The sequence below is a fragment of the Perca flavescens genome, chromosome 20 (genome assembly GCF_004354835.1).
Source record: "Perca flavescens isolate YP-PL-M2 chromosome 20, PFLA_1.0, whole genome shotgun sequence".
In the NCBI taxonomy this organism is placed as follows: domain Eukaryota; kingdom Metazoa; phylum Chordata; class Actinopteri; order Perciformes; family Percidae; genus Perca; species Perca flavescens.
In genome coordinates this window covers 26,740,816-26,760,140 of record NC_041350.1, presented here as the reverse complement: position 1 = coordinate 26,760,140, position 19,325 = coordinate 26,740,816, and the positions used below count along the sequence as shown (strand labels likewise).

Genomic DNA, 19,325 nt, shown 5'->3' with positions numbered 1-19,325 from the left:
TCTGCTAACAGACGGAAAGAAGTGAAAAAGAAGTGAAAAAGAAAAAAGTATGGAGTAATTGTGGCATCTTGCGCAATCACCACTCCTGCAGCCCGCCCAGACATCCACCCATCTCTTTTCTCAACAGCAGCCTTAAAACAAGCAACTTCACAAACAAGAACAAAACCAAAATGTCAAAATGACTTATGCAGTTTTCACACTGCATGAACTGGCGTTTAGTAATTTTGAGGAAGTGGTCTATTATGAAATATTTGACATAAATATTATATATTATAATTATATTATTATTATTAAATCATAATTAAGCTGAAACTTAACTACCTTACAAGTTCTGCAATACAAATGTACAGTGGTAGTTAGGGCTGCAACTAACGATTATTTCATTTGCTGATTACTCTGTCAATAATTTTCTCGATTGTTCAATTAGTTATTTGGTCTATAATATCTCAGAAAATAATAATAAAAGATCTAATCAAAAAGTCAGCGATTAATTTAATATGGCGCATTTCCATCACATGGTACCTGCTCTACTGGCCTCGACTCTACTCGCCTTTTTTGGTTTTCCATTACGATAAAAAGTACCTGGTACCTGCCAACAGTTTTTTTAGTACCACCTCAGTAGAGGTTCCAAGCGAGCTGGGGCGATACCAAAAGGTGACATGAAAGCGACAGAGGGTGGGGGGGTCCTGAACAAACCCGCCATTTTTAAATAGTTTAGCCAGCTGTTTTTCTGTTTTTTTTGCTGCCTCCAGCTTCATTTGAAACAAACTGTGTCTTCTGGCTGTGGCAACATCAACACACCCTCCACGTTCTGTGTGTGTGTCGCGTTAGGTCGCGGCAGTTTAGTGCAGTGCTGCTATGACAACCAGCCACGCTGAGGCCGTACTAAAATCTGCAATGGAAAACGAGGCGAGGCGAGTTGAGCAGGTACCATGTAATGGAAAACCGCCAATAGGTGACAACCGAGCTATGCAGCTCCAGTGGCAGTAGTAGTTTAAGGTTGAAACGATTAAATCGATGGAAAAATAATCCGCAATTATTTCGATTATGAATAAATGGTTTTAATAATTCCTCAAGCAAAAATAGTGAAATAAAGCCAAACATCTTGTGGTTCCAGGCTCTCAAAGGACACTCCCAAATGGCAGCGTTTCTTCATCATACATCATCACCTGAACAATCCCGGAAATGAAACGTGTTCGATATAGACTAGTGGCGATCCAAATAAAGACTTCTCACCTGGGCTGTTATCGGCCGTCAGGTTGCTGCTGTTGCTGGGCGAGTTGGAGAGGTCAGAGACCACCACGCTGATGCCGGCCGTGGGGCTGAGGCTCCCGCCCCGGGACGACGACTCGCTGCTCTCCGAGCCCAGCGACGTGCAGGAACGAGTGTCCGATGACTTCCTCAGCTTCCCTCTCAGAAAGTAGGTCCTCATCTTGCTCCGCCGGGCCTCGCCCCCCTCATCATCCTCGTAGTCCTCTTCCCCGCCTCCGTCACTCGGGAGCCGCTGCCGTATCCGGTAAAGGGAGCCGTAACCGCTCGGTAGGACGGCCGAGGACGAGTCCTCCTCGCTGGATCTCCTCTTCCCCTTGATGCGCTCTTTCAGCTTGCCGAAGGTGGAGACTCCTTTGTCCTTCATCACCAGCTCGTACATGCTGGCCGTCAGGTTGTTTCGGGTGAACTGGACGCTGACTTGGATGTCTCCTCGCTCCTTCTCCTTCTTCCCCGTCTTAGAGTTGAGCTTGTACCACCTGCAACAGAGAGCAACCCATTCACATGAGCTTAGTAGAAAACACTCACTTGGCTGGGGACACAATGAGCCACGGTCGACAGAATATCTGTTCACTGTTGAAGTCATCTATCGAGAAAATTGCAGAGAAGATATCGCTTCCAGCTTCTCAAAAATGATGGATTTGCTGCTTTTCTCCGTTTAATATCATAATAAATGTAATGTCTCCAAGTTATGAACCGTTGGTCAGATCATACTATTTAAGCCACCCCCGTGGGCTCTGTGATGGACATTTGTGATACTTTTTCTGACATTTAATAGCCTAAGTGATTAATGAATGAATCAAAAACGGTGACAAATTGATCGCTACTGAAAACTGTTGTTAGTTGCAGCCCCGGTATCATTCTTTGGATATTTGGTTGCAAGTGCTTGCCCTGGATGGAGTTGCAGAGTGGGAGGAGATATTTTGGGTGCCCTATGTGCTTTACATTAGCATGAAACTCCTGCGCCTGATTTCATTGTACAAAAGATTAGCAACTGTATTAGAAAAGATCTGCTTCTTTAATAAAAAGTGTACAAGGTACAAGCCTGTGTACATAAAAACGTAAGAGTTTCAGTGAGCAAATCTCAAGTTATATGCGACGTTAACAGCGGGAGACATAGGGAGAAAAACTAAAAACATCAATTAAAATCAATTCAGATTTTAATTCTGGGTCAATTTTTGATGAATGCGGCCATGTTTTGTTCCCAAATGCACAGACAAAGCATTTTGAATTCACCACAGCTCTTATGCTCGCCTCTCTGAGTGGCTTCTTCTCCATGGCAACAGCAGCTGAGGCTCATTGAGTATTGTAGTTTTGATTTGATACCTTGCCTGCCAAGCCAAATGACTACATATAATATCTCAGTAACAAAAGTTTAGAATAGAATAACTGAAGAGAAGTTGGCCATATAATAAACCTCCAGGATCGAGAGCCCTGGGTTTCTATAAATAACATTGAGATATGATCAAAAGAAAAAATTAAAAAATGGTTGTACAGCAGCACAATACCATAATGACAAAATTAACTAACACATTAAATTCTTCACTGTAATAATGGTTCAACATCTTTTTTAAAGTGTGAAATAGGATTCACAGTGCGTTCAAATTTTATGTATATATATATAAAACTAATTGTAAGATGTATTGACCAAACACTTCAATGAGTTATTAGTTAGTTAGCATTGAGTGTGTTCATGAAATAATGTGAATGACTATATTGTTACAGTCTGTATTGTTGAGACTAATCTGTACTCAGGGAAGAGTGCGTCTGTGTCTTACTAACAACACAAGGCTGTGTGTGGCCAGACATCCCACAATCCCTTGGGGGAGGCCTCTTGTTTTTGTCATCAGACAGAGAGAGTAAGAACAATGCAGTAAAACAATGCTCATTTCTGATTTACCAATGAGCGTGCTACATAGATATAGATACACATAGATATAATATGACTGAAAAACAGATTGCCCCAACTGTAAACGCCTTTACTGGACGGGCACAGAGGAGCAGTTCTTAGAAACGCTGTGTACCGGTGGGTGGAACAGCGCCAACCATTTCACCACACCGTGACTCATGGGAAAGTCTCATCTCATCTGTTGTGACCGGTTTAAAATACAGAATATGACTGAGAAAAAAATCCCCCCAGTTAACATGTGTTTCTGACACTTGGTGCTGCCAAAGGGTGGAAGGCTGAAAACTGAGCCTGAAACCAAAACCTGCTTTTGTTTTAACTTCCTGTGCTTCTGGGCTATTTTCACCTCACACCTCGACCACAGTGTCTTTCTCGATTTTTCATAAACGGCCTCTATGAGGCTGAGCGACAGATACCTACCCAAATTTCACAATATTTTTCTGATAGAGAAGAATTCTACATAGTTCCACGTATAGGTTAATGTGTATATCTGGGCTCCAAATTCAAGGATTAGTTGACTCTATATGAAGTGGCTTTACAGAAACATTATTGTATTAGTGAAAACCAATCTAATACACTTACAGACAAAACAACCAGACTTATAAGTTAAACGCAAAAGACCAGCTACAATGTTACATGCTATCATGTGCGATGCAAATGCAGACATCTTTACCGAGCACAAATAGTTGTTGAAAATATAGATTAAATGAAAACATTTAACAACTGTGTATTTAAAAGGTGCACTATGAGTGCCTGCATGGTTTCAGCGCAATTTCATTTTTGTCTCAAATCGTAGGCATCTCTCCTTGATCCGCTAGCTGCCTGTCCCCTGAACACACCGTGAAACAGCCCGGTCTCGAAGACAACACAGGGGTCGTAAACGTCAAACTAACACGAGGGGCACAGGCTGTGCACCAAAATACAACAAACCACGTTCCAGCCAATCACTGACAAGATGGTTGGGGGAGTGGGTGCTTTTAGAGCAGCAGCCTTCATTTCAGTGAAAAAGACGCACTAATGCTGCGTTCCAGACACAGTTTTTAGCCCGTAAGTTACGACTTCAAGTCACGACTCACGAGTTGGTAGCGTTCCAGGTAAAGTCACCACAAACCCTTTTAGCTAGCGGCTACCTAACGTTGACATTAGCTATCTAGGTTACTGTACGTTGCCTATTTATGTCTATTTATTTCTACTTATCACGGTTAATAAACGGCGTCTGTACAGCCTCAACGGGGGTCGCCATTGTTGTTTATGTGTGTGTGACGTCAAAAACTGTAACTGGGAGTACAACGATCTGGTACGAGTTCACGGGTAGTAAGTTACGGGTTTGACTTCCGTTCCAGGGCACTTTCACTGGTAGAAGGTTGTGAAAACACGAGTTACGGGTTGCCTGGAACGCAGCATTACCCCCACCCCCTCCCCCTCCCGAGAACGGGCAGACAAAAATTAAATCGTGCTGAAACCATGCAGGAACTCCTAGTGCATCTTTAACTAAATCAAATTTGATTAAATGTATTTAATGTTGTAATCACTTTAAGTTGTGGTGAAATTCTGAAATAAATAAAAGAGTGATTTCTGTTTTATTGCATAAATATTAAACAGGATGTCAGAGGAGTTAGAGCAGGTAAAGTAGACTAAATTGTGCTTCATGAACAACTAAAAGTCCCCAGTCTGTTGAGTCATCAAGAAAACCTGAAACGTCATGGTATGAAAGGTATGAAATTCTCAACTGAAGAAAAGTCAGAAGAACAGAGAATGAAACCTCAAAGACAAGACATGAAAGAAAACAAGTGAAAGCCAACCCACTGGTGTACCTCACACACTACCTGCACAGCTATCTTAACCACAAGATGACTCCTGTTTTCTGTAAACCTCCAGTATGACTACGCAAAAACTCGGCAAGGCAGAAAATCCACCCAAATGCTGCTAAATATGGCAGCATATGTAGATGGTATGTTCACTGAACTCAGTGGTCAGTTAGACTGGTGAGACTGACGCTGTGAATCAATACGGCTTCATTAGGGATGCCATTATTTTTGCCAATATTTTTGACCAATTTCATAAGAGTTTTCCATTTATCATGCACAGTTTTATCATCACAGCGTTAGGACAATCATGGGAAAATGATTGTTTTGTCTGGTCAATATAATTATGTATGATATGGCAAAAGTATTCTAATGAAAAAACTGATGTTGACAGTATGAGCTGTACATGAGACCAAACGATGATGTGTCAAACTAAAACTTATTTTGTTAATTTTACAGCTTGCTCAGAATCATTATTTTGAAAAAACTGAAATTTTGAACGATACCATGGCAGGATAATTTCAGTAACATATGATTTCAATGAAACCAAATCGTAATACTAACCAAGCACAACATTAGCTAACATTAGCAAGTAAACACACGTAGAGTTAGGATCAAACTTGTAGCTAAACATTGCATGCTAATGTAACATGCTAAAGTTAGCCATCCATTTAACAAAAAGCCAACAGCCTTACAGTGGTCTAAACCCATTGCCCTAATGTCCAGGTCCTGTTCAGTTCTAACATGTAGCTGTTTGAATTCATAGGAAAAGAAACAGGAAGGTTTCCTTCTCTAAACATTGGTGTAATTGTAGGCTGCAGGAAAATAACAAAACACAAGTCCTATAATTCACAGCACAGGCTGTTATGTAATCATCATCATCCTGCCACCGACCTCAAGTTCAGCCCTGACAACACAATAACACCCCAGATGAATGCCAGTGAAAACAATTAGCACACAAACTCCTTCCAGTACAAAACACTCTGAGAACCACAAATAACAGATAGGTGGAGCCTGGAGCACAGAGGAGAGAGGAATGCTGAACATGTAGCTCCACAGGAACACCAAACATTACATCTCGCATAAATAGACAACAATAACCATAGACAGGAAGATAAATGGACCAACGGATTTCCGTGTCTCTGGACGGAGACCAGTGAAGGATATTAGAAGCACTTTTCCAGTGAGCGCTGAGCGTTACTGAGCAGCCTCCAACTGAGCTTGACGACGTAGATGTGACGTGAGCAACGTGTCTGAAAGTGTGAAGTCTTCTGGTAGCTGTGCCAAGAGAAATCTCAATCATTCCCAATCTTACAGAGACGGAGAGTGTAGGTATATGTAAGGAGATAACATGGGCACAGGCTAATTATTGATAACTAAAATGCTAGTTAACATTAGTAATTATTAGTAAACTAATACAGCTAACGTAAGTCGAAACTGCCTGCGAGCTTCTCCTGTACTAGACGGTAATTCCTCTACTGTGCGACAGTAAGTCGCGTGGTTATGAAACAATTGTTAGCCTATTTTTACAAAAGCGTCTGCTACGGAGCCGTAACGTGAGGTACGAGGTAATGGAGCCTTTTATACATTGTTGTGTTTCTTCAGAAATAAACAATGGACAAATAAAGTCTTTAAATGCTTCAAATGTAAAGTTATTCGCTGTGATGTCAAAAGGAATGGCAGTCAATGGAATGCTAACGGCGGGTGAGTGCTAGGTAGCATCAAAATAGCGCCATAGGAGCTATGCTTTGTGGAGAGAGGCTTACCCCCTTGACAATAATAAAAGTTGTTTTGACTAATCCACATATCTCTCATAGACTTTAAAGGACGTAGGACCGAGTGACATGTGATATTTGTATTTGCATAAAAATCATTTTAACAAGGGCTGAATTATTCTAATCCAGACATTTACTTTGGCACATTTGACTAAATCAAATCCTGTTACCGGATAATCAAGATACATGTGAACAATGTCAATTCCTGAGCTTGTTATTTATTTCTTTTCTTTTTTTATGTTTGGAGGCATACATAAAGATTGTTGAGCTGTCTTGTGCTCAAGTTTCGGAAATTAAAAAAAGAAACAAAAGTAAACCAGCGTTTCTACCTCACATGCCTGTTAGGTGTGGACTCGAGTTTCACATCGATGCTCCAACAATAGTATCAGTCCACCTCCAGATTCGGCAGCCAACTCCCTGTAGCTGAGGTGGGGCTCAAATTCCAAACACAGGACCTGCTGGGAGTTACGTAAGGGTTTTCTTTTGCGGATCTACACTTACTACTATCGTGATCATGCCATCGACCATGCAGAGATTGTAATCTAGGGGACTAATTGTCCTAAATTGACTAAACTAGCCACCACGTTTTGTTTTTTTGAGAAGATCATGGAGCAAAAACATGCACATTTGTGATTTATGCACATCTGTGTTCTTTGATTTTGGTATTTAGTTGTATTACACCTAAAAGTGTAGTCTGTTTTTAAGCCTGCTGACTAAAAACATTTCAAAAGCTATTTTCGTAACACTCAAACTGTCTTTTGTTCTTCCAAGACGATGCAAAAAAGTTACAGGCCTATTTAGGTACATGCACCTGTACTTGTGGGTCATGAGAAAGCCTGACACCAACAAACGTAAACGCAAGTAACATGAGGCCTAAATACAGAAACTGCACACAGACAAAAACAGCAGCCTACATTTTGAAGCCCACGTTCTCAGGCAGAGAACAGTCTGTTACCGAAGAGGACCCATTTTCCCAAAAGCATCATCCCACACAGACGCCTGTATAGTTCAGCAAGGCCACTGTGTTGATGCTGGAAAGCATTTGTGGTTATAAATGTCCACTGAAAAGTGTAGGAACATCCAAGTGCCAATACAATTCTCATAACCAAACTATCTGCCTGTTTTGTGGAATTTGTGGGAGTCTACACAGATTACAGTTTTTTTTATAAAACAGTCCCATTCCAGAGCTGCAGAGCATGACCGCATATCTGCTTCCCCATCTTGCAAAAACAGGAAATCACAACACTCCACCCCATCCCAGCATGACACCATCTCCTCATCTAACCCCCACCACCCTCATCCACAGAGGAGTAGATAGGAAAATTCTCCCTAAACTGCCGTCTTATTCTAGGCTTCGGCTTAAAAAGTCTTCTGTGGAACAAGTCCATCCCTGGAAACCTGCTTCAAGGCAGGACAGGGCTGAAATTACAAGACAAGTGGGCTATCAACCTATTTTACCCAGCATGTCCTCAGTCTCTGCGGGGCTCTGTGAGCCTGGGTGGTATCAGAGCCACACACAGAAGAGACTCTAAAATAAATAAAAACTGGTGCCAAGGGCGCAGGATCGGTGTCAACTGTGGGATTTAGCAGTGCACATTACTCACCAAACATACTGGTATTTAAGGTTATATATCGCTCTGAGATACTTCTTTTCTTCTGCCAGAGGAGTCACAGGGGTTTGTTGTAACATGCAATAAACCAATCAGAGTGACATCTCCCATTCCCTTTAAAAGCCAGGCGTGTTTGGACCTTGGCGCATTGCTGTTATGATCGAGGATTTGCAACGTAATATTTTTATTTGGAATCTTTTGCATGTTTGTGTGCTGCCGCGCTTCCCTGTGTGTGTGTGTGTAACAAGCATAGTGTGCGCGTGCTGTGCACGAGCCTAGGAGCATTTTACTAATTCGTTGTGAAATGCTGCGCTATTGACTTTAGACCAGGTTTTTGTTGGTCAACGGCCCGATCACTTCCCGCTGCCTCAAGATAGCAATAAGTCAAGAATGCACCTGAACACACCTCCCTGTTAAGACCAGCACGCCCATGGGCGCACAGATGGGTGTAGGTGCATTTGCTATTTAAACGACGTGGGCGCTGGAGGAAATTGACAAATGCGTCGGTCTTAAACTAACAAAGACACTTGCGTCTGGCTTTGCGTCGGGCTTTGCGTCGGGCTTTGCGCTGAGCTGCCAGGTGCAAGATAGGGCCCTGAGAAACAGCAGCAGGTCCGATTTTTGTCCAAAGAAACCGTGACTCACAAACATTAGATCTTTGATAAACATAAATGTTCTCTTACAGTGTGAAAAAAATTGCCAATTCATTCAGATAAACAGCCATACAGACAGCTGTCATGCTGAGTCAGCAAATACACTCAGGTCCCACTAGAGTCAACAGTCCCGAGCACACTGCAAAAACTACAACCCACGGTCAGCTGAAGACGCTCAAGTGTGTCAAGCCACTTATGGAGGATATAAGGTAGGTCAGTGGTGATACTTCATTTCAATTATCAAGTGGAAACTTCCCCATTACATCTCTATCAATTATATAACTCAACACACCCTCCAGGAGCACTGTGGGCAATGCAGTAATGTGGCCTGGATTCCTGCCTTCATCAGCAGAAGTAGCAGACGGACAGCGAGACCCAGACCACATTCCACATCTGGATGCGATGAGCTCTAGCCTCACCACCGACTTCCCTCCCAATACTTTCACACAACCGAGCATTGTTTCTCCTAAAAACCACACCTCAGGCTCACAGAGATAGAAAACCAAGGAAATGGCTATTTTTAACACAAGTTGGTTTTCTTGAGATTGTAAAATAATGATGTTTGAAAGATAATGAGCAGATGTAAGAGACATTTGTGGTCTTAACATAATGTGATCACGGGATAACTATTTTGTTAACTCAACAGAGCAAATATCTCATTATCACAGAAGACCAAACTTCTCATGCCAAGTAAAAAATGTAATTGTGTTCACAAGAAAACACATGAATAAATACCTGCATTTCCTCCTTTAAAAAATACCTGACTGATCACCTGTGAAAAAAACAAAACATTATTAGGGGGGTGTTGTTTAAGTATTAAGCAACAGGAAAATGAGTCAAAAGTAAAAAGTAGATCATCACAAACAGAAGCTGCGGCTACATCCTGATGATACGGCTGCTGCTGTCTGTTGGCTTACAAAAGCTGCAACAAATAATACAACTTTTGTTCTCTTGGACTGTGCTGTTATCATACAAGGTCATCTTATGTGAAGTTCAGGGCCAATTTGTGCATTACAAAAGGCAGATTCCAGTTTACTTTGTGTGCAGATGCTTCGGTCTGCAAAGTATCAAAATTGTCGAGCTAAGTGAGACTCTGGCTGTTTCTTTAAGTGGGCAGACTTTACTCCTTTAACTACTAATGCCTTCAGGAGATTTATGTACAACCATTGTTTAAAAAATGGTAATCTTTAAAGTGAGATCCGCCTAAAAAGGCTTTAAAAACTAGTAAGCATATTGGAGGACTTGCTAGCAACCAAGATGACATTTAATCACATTTAATAAAGTATCTTTTTACTACGACACACTGCTTCAGGGTTAATTGGTCTATTTAACAATAACATCCCATAGTTCAAAACAGAAAATATGTTCAAATTTTTTTTTAGTTTATTTATAGTAATGCTGTCAATAAAAATAATAAAACCTTCTCATTTATTATTACATTAAATGAAGATGACGCAACAAAAAAACATTTTATACCATGACACTGAGAAATTTAGGTTTTGGGATTCATTATAGAATTTTATGTAAACATTAAAAATGAAGAGATAAAGGGTATTACGGTGGTTTCAACTAATACATAAATGGATGCTCCTTCTCCATTAATAACACAAATAATGTTAAGTGCATTTTGAATCAATTAAGGAGAAATTAATTGTTATTTATGCAGAGTTTATAGCGAAATATAATGTGCATCTGGTCGGCTAAAACTCACAACAAGATTTAGACAACTGCTAAATCCTGAAGAAGCTAGTGGTGGCTAGCATCGCTGAGCATTGGCTGCTTTGTTTACATTAGCCTGCCAGCTACTTACTGTACCTAGCTACAGAAAGAGTGCTCTGACCTGACTGAACTGAGTAGCGTCAGGAACTAAAGACAAGACAATTTAGGCTGCTGTGTCACAGTGACTCAGATTTAGAAACAACTCTGTCTCTTCTGGCTCAGACTGATAAAATGCCCTTTACTTAAACCACAATAGTCATTTTCATGCGTCTTGTCTTTGCCTTACTGTGCCTCCATGAGGATGTCAGACAGGCTGATGGGAGATTTGTGATGCAACGACACAGCCTACATGACTCAGGAATATAGGTTAGTAGCAATTTGACTAAAAGGTAGGCTGCTATATATCCTGCTACCTATAGAATGTGGTTTAACTAAGTTAATCTGATAAATCTCCTTGTTTTCAACAATCTGAGGTACATTTATATTATCTAGGATTGCCCGGTCATGCTGTTATGTAACTTCTAACGTCCATTAGACCATATTCTCTCTCGGCAGTAGCTACTGAAAGTCTGTCTGCTCTTAACAGGGGATTTCTCTGGATGTACATCACACACACACACACCCACCCACACACATACCCACACACACACAGTTTCGGAGGGGAGGTACAGATGGTGGTTCAGTTCTCAGGCCTGCCTCAGTAACACTCACTTGTCTGAAACAACATAAGAGCTTTGTTTCCTTCAGATAAACAACATGACAGGGGATGTGAAACTGAGACAGCAATGGCATAAAAGAAAATATCTAAATCTAAATATCAGCATCTGCAAGAACCAAAACCGTGAAGAATCGCTGATCTGCAGAAAAAAAAAAAAAAAAAAAAAAAAAAGAGCTGAAACTTTAAAATCACTCTCTTGGGAAGGAACTTGATTATTAAGGAAAAATGTGTCCGACAAGTTCAATATTCAGCAAAACATTACAAAATTATTATTCTTATTTTTTTATAACATGGGTTGTTTTTTAGTTTTTGTCCACAGTGCGTTGATTTGGCAGTGTTTTTGTAGCCTCCTACTTACAGACCCTGCAGGGGAATTCACCCAACGCCCACCTTTCCGGGAATCTGCTCTCCACAGCTATAGCTCAACATGCAAATACATCACGGCCACTGCATCCTCCCCTGCCACCTATTAGAAGGCAGATGCTCTGCCTTCATTTACTGGGAAAATGCTAAAAAAAAGATTTTTCACATGTTGGGACATGTTTACAGTAAAGCATTCATGTGGTTGTTTTGCTGCTCTCATTGCTAATTTGAGTAGCTAAACTGTGTCCTAATATTTGCTCATAACACTGGTCATTTAGAGAGTTTGTGTCTTGTAATAAAGAGGTAGAGTAAGTGAATCCTGAATACTGATTTGGTGTTTGATGTAGGGCTGCAACTAACGATTATTTTCATCAGTGATTAAGCATTAAAGTTTATAAAATGTCAGAAAATAAGGAAAAATTCACTTCACAATTACCCAGAGTCCTTGTTTTGCAAGTCACAAGTAATACAACTTTGTGTTTTGAGTCCTTAACCACTCCTTATGCAGCCTTCGCCAAATTTAAGTCAATCTTAAAGTTATGAACAGTTAGTATAGTCAATTCACAGCCAGCAACTATTTTGCCCACTGAAATGACAACGTTGCTAGCGGATTTTATTAGCTGTAGCTAGCTGGCTACTTAAGCTAATGTTAGCGCAGTGATTTGGTTGAAAACACTCTATCCAAACTGACTTATTTTGAAAGGAGAATCTTGCAAAAGGTTAGCTAAGTGTTAAATTTGCACTTCATGGCTACAAACATAATATCGTGCTAAAAGACTTGAGGCTAAAGCTAACAGGTCCCAGGCAAAAACTCAGCATCCTCACCAGTTGATGATCATGTAGAAGACATGGAAATACAGTATGGACACAGCCTTGTTCTTGTTTTGCGATGTAGAGCTAATAAGTCCTAATATTAAAAGTACAAAGATAAGGAAAACCTTCTCACTGGTATTTTGTTCTAACATAACCTTTTTTGCTGCTTAGCTTGCATAGGAAAGGACAGAGCTGCTAACGCTAGCCTAAACTCTGATAGCATCCAGGAGCAGCTTCCACACAGTGAGGAAATACTACACAGCAGATATGCAGTTTACTTTTCTAACATTACTTTTTAACCCCACAAATGACTCCTTTAAATTAGTACTTTGAAGTAATAATAATAGTGATAACATATAGTAATAATTCAATCTATACAGCTCTTATCAAGAAGGAATTATCTCTCCATTCGCGTTCTCCTGTACTGTAGGCTAATAACATGTGCATGCTAACGTTTGCAACTTACGTTTGAGCTGAAAAAACACACAGTTTAACTTCTTCCTTACAGTTTCGCGCTCTTTGTTTTTGGTTTTAGAAAGGCTAAAGCAGAGGTGCCCAAATTCTTTCAGATGAAGGGCCAAAATGTATCTGGATGAAAGGCCACAGGCCAAAAATAAATGATGTTGAAAAATACTATAAATCTTGTAAATCTTAATTTAATAGGGACGTTTACCACCACTGTGCTTTACATTCCTGTAAAACTCAGATTAAGTACCTTTTAGCTGCACTAAATGTACGTTCCGTAGTCATTACGGTTAGGATTGTACAGCACTTTCCAAATGAGAGGAGCATAAGCAAGAGCATGTCAAATGCCATGGTGGGCCAAAACAAAGGGATCAAGGGCCAAACTTTGCCCCTGGGACCCAAATTGAGCGGACTCGGGCTAAAGTCACCAGATTCATGACTCAACTGTGGCATTAGCTCACTAGTTCAATCCATTACTTTGTCTTCATCCTCTCACCTGCAGAATTCACTAATCTTCTCCAACATAAGCACATCTAACTTTAAACCTCATCCTTCATTTTCACTGACTGTGACTGGAACATGCTGATTCAGAGGTACACTGAATGGAAACTGATGAATCCTGGAGAGAATAAAACAAGTCAGAGGTTCAGACTTGTTTGAGGTAAGAAAAGAGCCCCTTCGACCTGACATATCTCCATTGGCTGAAATATACGACCCAGAGCACTACATCACTGTGACGCCCCCAACCTCTTCTAAAGGGCATTATAAATATTAGAAACTGTAAATGTATTCCCCATGCAAATAAAGCTAACCTTAAAAAAATAAGTTTTGAAGAACCTATTATTACTCTATCATAAGAGCCCAAAGATAACATAAATCACATAGCTTTACTTTTAATGGTGTTACTGGGAACAGCCCAAAACTACAAATCATCCTGAAGTGAAAATATACAGTTTTATAACACTGCAAAACAGTGCAGTCATATGCTCTTTTAGTTAGTCTCCATCAGGTTTTTTAAAATGCCAAAAGATAAAGCCAATCCTCCTTGTATACTTGTGAAAAATGTTCTGATCTCAAAGAATGCTTAGCTATGAAAAAGCAAAATAACTAGCCTGACAAGCCAGAGCCACATCCAGATGTTGGGTCTGGGAGCTCACAATTGTCAGAACTCAATCCGAGGGGCGGGATAAATGGCTGTCTTTCAAATTCCCCCCGCACGCAATAGGATAGCGCTACAACCAACCAGAGCAACGAAGAAGGTAGCGGAGCTAGCTGATAGATTGAACTATTACGTATCCGGTCGGCAAAACTCCGAACACATCTTCCTTTTTTAAGAATGACTTCAGTGCCGTTCTTTGTTCTTTTCTCAAAGAAAAGCTGAACTCCAAGTCTTCCAGAGTCGCAGCCAAAGCCGATTCGAAAGACCACTGTTCCCAGCAGCAGCAGCAGCCATAAGCCCGCCCACCGACTCTATACACAATGTGATTGGCCCGGCCAGAGTTTGGTGTTTCCAGCTCGCAAGCCAACGAAGAGTTGCTAGACCCCCTGGCTGAAAATTACGTTTGCTGCCGCTACGGTGCGTCTAGATTTCTAGGCTACAAAATAACTGCTGTGTCTGTAGCTAGTGCTGTACAATGAATCAAATCTTGATTATAATTTCAATTTCAACTCCTAACGATCACAAAAACGATGTAATCGAGAAAAATGATTATTTTTGCACATGACGTTTTGCAAGTAAACTTACTGTTGAATTATTAAGGGAATTTTCACAGTTCGTGATATTATCACTGTTGATTTGTTTAACTGTTTCACTGTTCTTTAAGTTCAATAAATGCGACATCTTTCCAAAAGTCAATGAGTAATTGTGTTAAATAATGGTGATATTGACCAGAATAGTCATTATTTCCATAATCAAGCAGCCCTATCTGTAGCTAGGGCTGGTCAATACAGCGGATATCAATATTATGATATTTATGATATCTTGAAATACGTTCCACTGTCTATAGTAAAATAACAATCTAAGCACTGATGCATTTGAGAAGTTGCCTTTCAATAAGTCTTTTAGAAAACACTTAAAGGCGCAGCTAACTCACATTAAAGTGACACTATGTAACTTGTGAAAGAAAAAATAGCACATTATCTTACAAAATATAAAGTAACATTCAAAAACAAGAGTTTAAAATGCATTATGAGTAGGTTTGGTATTGGTATCTAAACTGAGGCATCATATTAGCACTGCTATCAAAACATTTTGAACAATATCCATGCAGCCAAAGTCATCACTGACTAAGATGGCAAAGCCTTAACAGGTTCAGCTTACGGACAGCAGTGTAATAACAACTCTTTAATAAAATCTAAATGTTGAACTTAAAGAGGAACTACAAAAATGTTACACATTGACATTTATTTACAGATCTTGGGGAGTAGCCTACTACTGCATATGTTTAAAAAGTGTGTGACTCCAGAGGAAGCTGCACAAAGTCTGATAAATTGCCTTAAGTAATGTCACTTGAGTCAGCATCAGTTGGGACTGAAGACTACAAGTTTGAAAATGAAAAAATTAAAAGTGTGTTAGAAAGAGGTGAGACCTCTGTGGCTCGCTCCTTATCTCAGCTTGAGGCTACATTAGCAGCTTCTAGCATAACACATCTGGATCTCCCAAAAACTGTTGCAGTTGAATTGCAGTGTGGGTAATGTAGCTGCCAGGTTTTGACAAATAACAAAAATGTGTAGACTAAAAACAACAATATCTTATCTATTGTATGGATTTTGATCCTTTTTTTTTTTTTTAAACTGTCCATCCAAAGTCCCACTTTATAAGGGCTGTCTGAATAATGGTTACAATACAAGGGCCATGCATACGCCATTTGTTTACAGCTCAAAAACATGTACAACCTAGTGCACTTTTAGACAGTTTTCAGTCCAACAATCTTTTTCAAGCCAGGTTTCAAAGCCTATTCGCAAATTAGAGTCGATTCTGACATTTGAGTCTGCAGGAGCTTTTGTCTTTAACGTCTTATACTGTAGCATGAAGTAGCACAAAGACAACCGTTTCCCCTGAAATGTGGCTGACGTTTTGGTGGATGTTCTCCGTCAAACCCAAGATTTTAAAGTGGAGCTTTTTTAAGCTGTTGGCATACATGAGCAGTTGACAGTGTTGACTGCTGGAAGTGTTGCTATTGACCAGCCCAGATTCACTGAATACCACATGGAGACACTGAATGTACCAAGACACCAAACTGCTGACACTTCAACATCACAGGCTGACTCTAACCTTCAAGTGACCAGCTCCATCGGGAGGAGAGTACTCCCCTTTCCTCTCCTCTCATATTCACAGGTCTATCTGAGTGGGGGGGAAAAAGCCAAGTAGGCTGGTAGTCTACTGCCATAAAGGACAGAAAATAAAGAGGATGAGAGGAACGTTGTTTTTCATCATCAAGCTAAAATATTCAATCTGTGCTTAGTGAACAGGGTGACAGAATGGTGGGGGATGTCCTGGATCATGTACCAATTCTGATTCATACTGGACTGCTGGACTGTAAATACTCTAGTCAATACTTGCTAGGTCAAATTGAATGATTAGTTGTGCAATTTAGTTCTTCAGCATGAATCGTCTGGTGAATGCATACCAAATATTAGGGCATGGTTATGGCCATGACATGTTTGAAAAGAGGGTGACCACACACTAAGCTCCAATAGTTTCATGTATCACCAACATTTTGATCACAGTTTTTAAGTCAGGTTTAAAAAATACGATGATACTTAAACTTGCCTTGAAAAAGACCGACTGTATTTTTCAAATCGTTATGCCGTAATTTCGCTCTGTCTGGGAGAATGTAAACAATGTGCCATCACGTCTCATTATGGTTTGATGGCCGGAAATGTTTCAGCTATCCAAAACATCAGCAGTGAATGTTTGCTGTCAGTCTCTCTAAATCAAACTCTGTTTTGTATGCTCTAACTTGTGCTAACAAAATGTTGGAATTAAGGTTACATATCTCACTTGTTTTTCCTTGCTCATTTTTTTGCTGTCACTATCGAACCAACATCTGAAATGCAACAAGCTCATGCTTGTTCTCTGAGAGGTGTTGAAAGGGATTATGGGGAGTGTAGGACATCCCAGACCCAGACAGAACTAAATAACATTAAGGTTAAAGAAGAGTTGGTGCAGTAAAACATTGATGTACTTCACTACTTATTAACTCCACCAAAATCAAAAATACCAGTTACCTGAGGGTGGAAACTTCCTTTAAGATTTGGCAAATGTTTAAGCTTGCTAGAATGTATGCAACATCTAACTTTGAGTCACATCTTTACATCCCCAGCTCCAGTGGGTGGGCTTTTGTAAAACAACATGTTATGCTAAAAATACCTTGGAGCTATGGGATCATGAATCTGTTAGATAATCCCTGGATTTGGGACAGGCATTAATCCCCCACTGGTCTACGCCATGCCTTTGCCTTAGCTATTGGGAAACAACATTTTAAGACCCCACAACAAAGAAAACACCTAATGTGGACAGCCCGGAGGAGGTGGAAGAGAAGTTTCTAGAAGGTCTGGTTTTGATGGGGAAGCCTTCCGCCTCACTGAGGTGAATAGTGGTCAGATGTGCTCAGAGTTCTGTTGGTGTCTGTGGGAGGAGGGAGGGTGTGTCTGCAGGGCCCTGATGCAGCACCACAGACTTGACAGCTGTGTTTATATCTGAAACAAACTGTGTAGCAACTAAAACGGGACAAAAGCAGACTGGAAACACCCTGATGAGTTCAATGAACATGGGAAAACAGACGAAGTAATGGCAGATGAAGCATGCGTGCTGCTTTTGGTCACCCTCATCTGCATGCTGACACCACACACACAACACACACACACACATAACTATGACAGCTTAACTTACTCGTTTTTGACGTATCTAGTCTCATGAAAGACCTTATCCAGCTGGATCACCGCCTGCCCGAGGAACACGTCCATCCCAATGAGCGCCCGGTGCATAACGATGAGGACCAGCTCGTTGCTCCCGGCCGGATAGCTGCTCCGCCCGCCGTTCTCCAGCACGCCGGGGTGCAGCTCGAACGAGCACTCCTCCCTCCACTCCGGCTCGGTGGTCTTCTCCAGCACGCAGGTCGAGTATTTCTCCTTCCCCAGCTGGATGATAGTGTACACGTCGCTGGTGCCGTGCTTGCCCTTGCCCCGTAAGCCCCTGCCTCTCAGCACCGTCACCTGGACGTGTGTCGGTAACCATTTCTGGTCCTCCTCTACGGTTAGCGAGGACATGTCCCCCTCCAGACAAGCAGACAGACCGACCGACCGACCGACCGACCGACCTGCCTGCCGCGCAAAACCGCGACGAGGCAACCGGGGAGAGGTGCTGGTGGTGTCCGCCGCTTCCTCCCTGCTCTGGCTGTGCACAGTCACATCAGCTCCGGGGTCGGCGGGCGGTGCCGCATTATGGCTGTCTGTCGTCTCTGCAAAGTTGCCGGGTTGTTTTGTGCCCTGGCTGGCTGCTCCCCGAGTTTCGCAGCAGTGTGTTCTGCGGCTGCAGCAGCGTCCGTCCCCCGCACGGCGTGTCCCTGCCTCTCTCCTGCTGCCGTGCCGTACGGGCCTCTCTGCGGGCAGCGACGTCACGCCTCTATCCTCCTTCTTCTGCAGGACGAGGAAGTTCAACTCTGACAACACAGCACATGGGCTGCATGTACAAAGGCTACACGAGCTTGCACTGGTCTGGTATGTAGGGTGTGATATGTCAGCCAAATCATGTCCACTCCTCTAAAAGAATGTCAAACTCGCCTCTTTTTTTGGGCTGTGATGACTGTCTACACCGCATACACCCTGATGGAGGCCTCTTTTGAGAACTCAACTTTTGAATATAAGCAAAATGAGGTTACTTGAAGTCATTTTTAAGCAACATAATAGGCTTAGGCCTACATACTTCCCACATATTTACACTTCAATTGTTAATTCACATCTGCAGGGCCGGCCCTAGACTTTCGGGGGCCCTAAGCAGGATTTGGTTTGGGGACTCTCCACATTGTAACATATTGCCACTGCACTTGGGACTAAACCAACTTGTGTATTGTAAATATTAGTTTAAGCACTCATAATGTACAAATACGCATTTAAAGACTAATGTGATATTAGCAGCAATATCTTTAAATAGACCGGCTCTGTTATGAGCTCTATCGTGGGACATTTCAAGCGCTCTTAGGGGCCCTCTGGTAGCCAAGGGGCCCTA

At 41.5% G+C, this 19,325-nt stretch overlaps 1 protein-coding gene across 2 annotated transcripts in view; it reads right to left on the bottom strand.

Annotated features, from left to right (window-relative positions):
• rab11fip5a (RAB11 family interacting protein 5a (class I)) overlaps positions 1-18,826 on the bottom strand; it is a 31,275-nt gene extending 12,449 nt beyond the window's left edge. For both annotated transcript variants that reach the window (XM_028565261.1, XM_028565262.1), the window contains exons 1-2: positions 17,991-18,826; positions 1,237-1,748 (exon numbers count right to left, since the gene is read on the bottom strand). In XM_028565261.1, coding sequence (XP_028421062.1) covers positions 1,237-1,748; positions 17,991-18,367 — 889 coding nt within the window. In that variant the 5' untranslated portion in view covers positions 18,368-18,826. The remainder of the gene's footprint in view (positions 1-1,236; positions 1,749-17,990) is intronic.
• Positions 18,827-19,325: the final 499 nt, after the last annotated feature.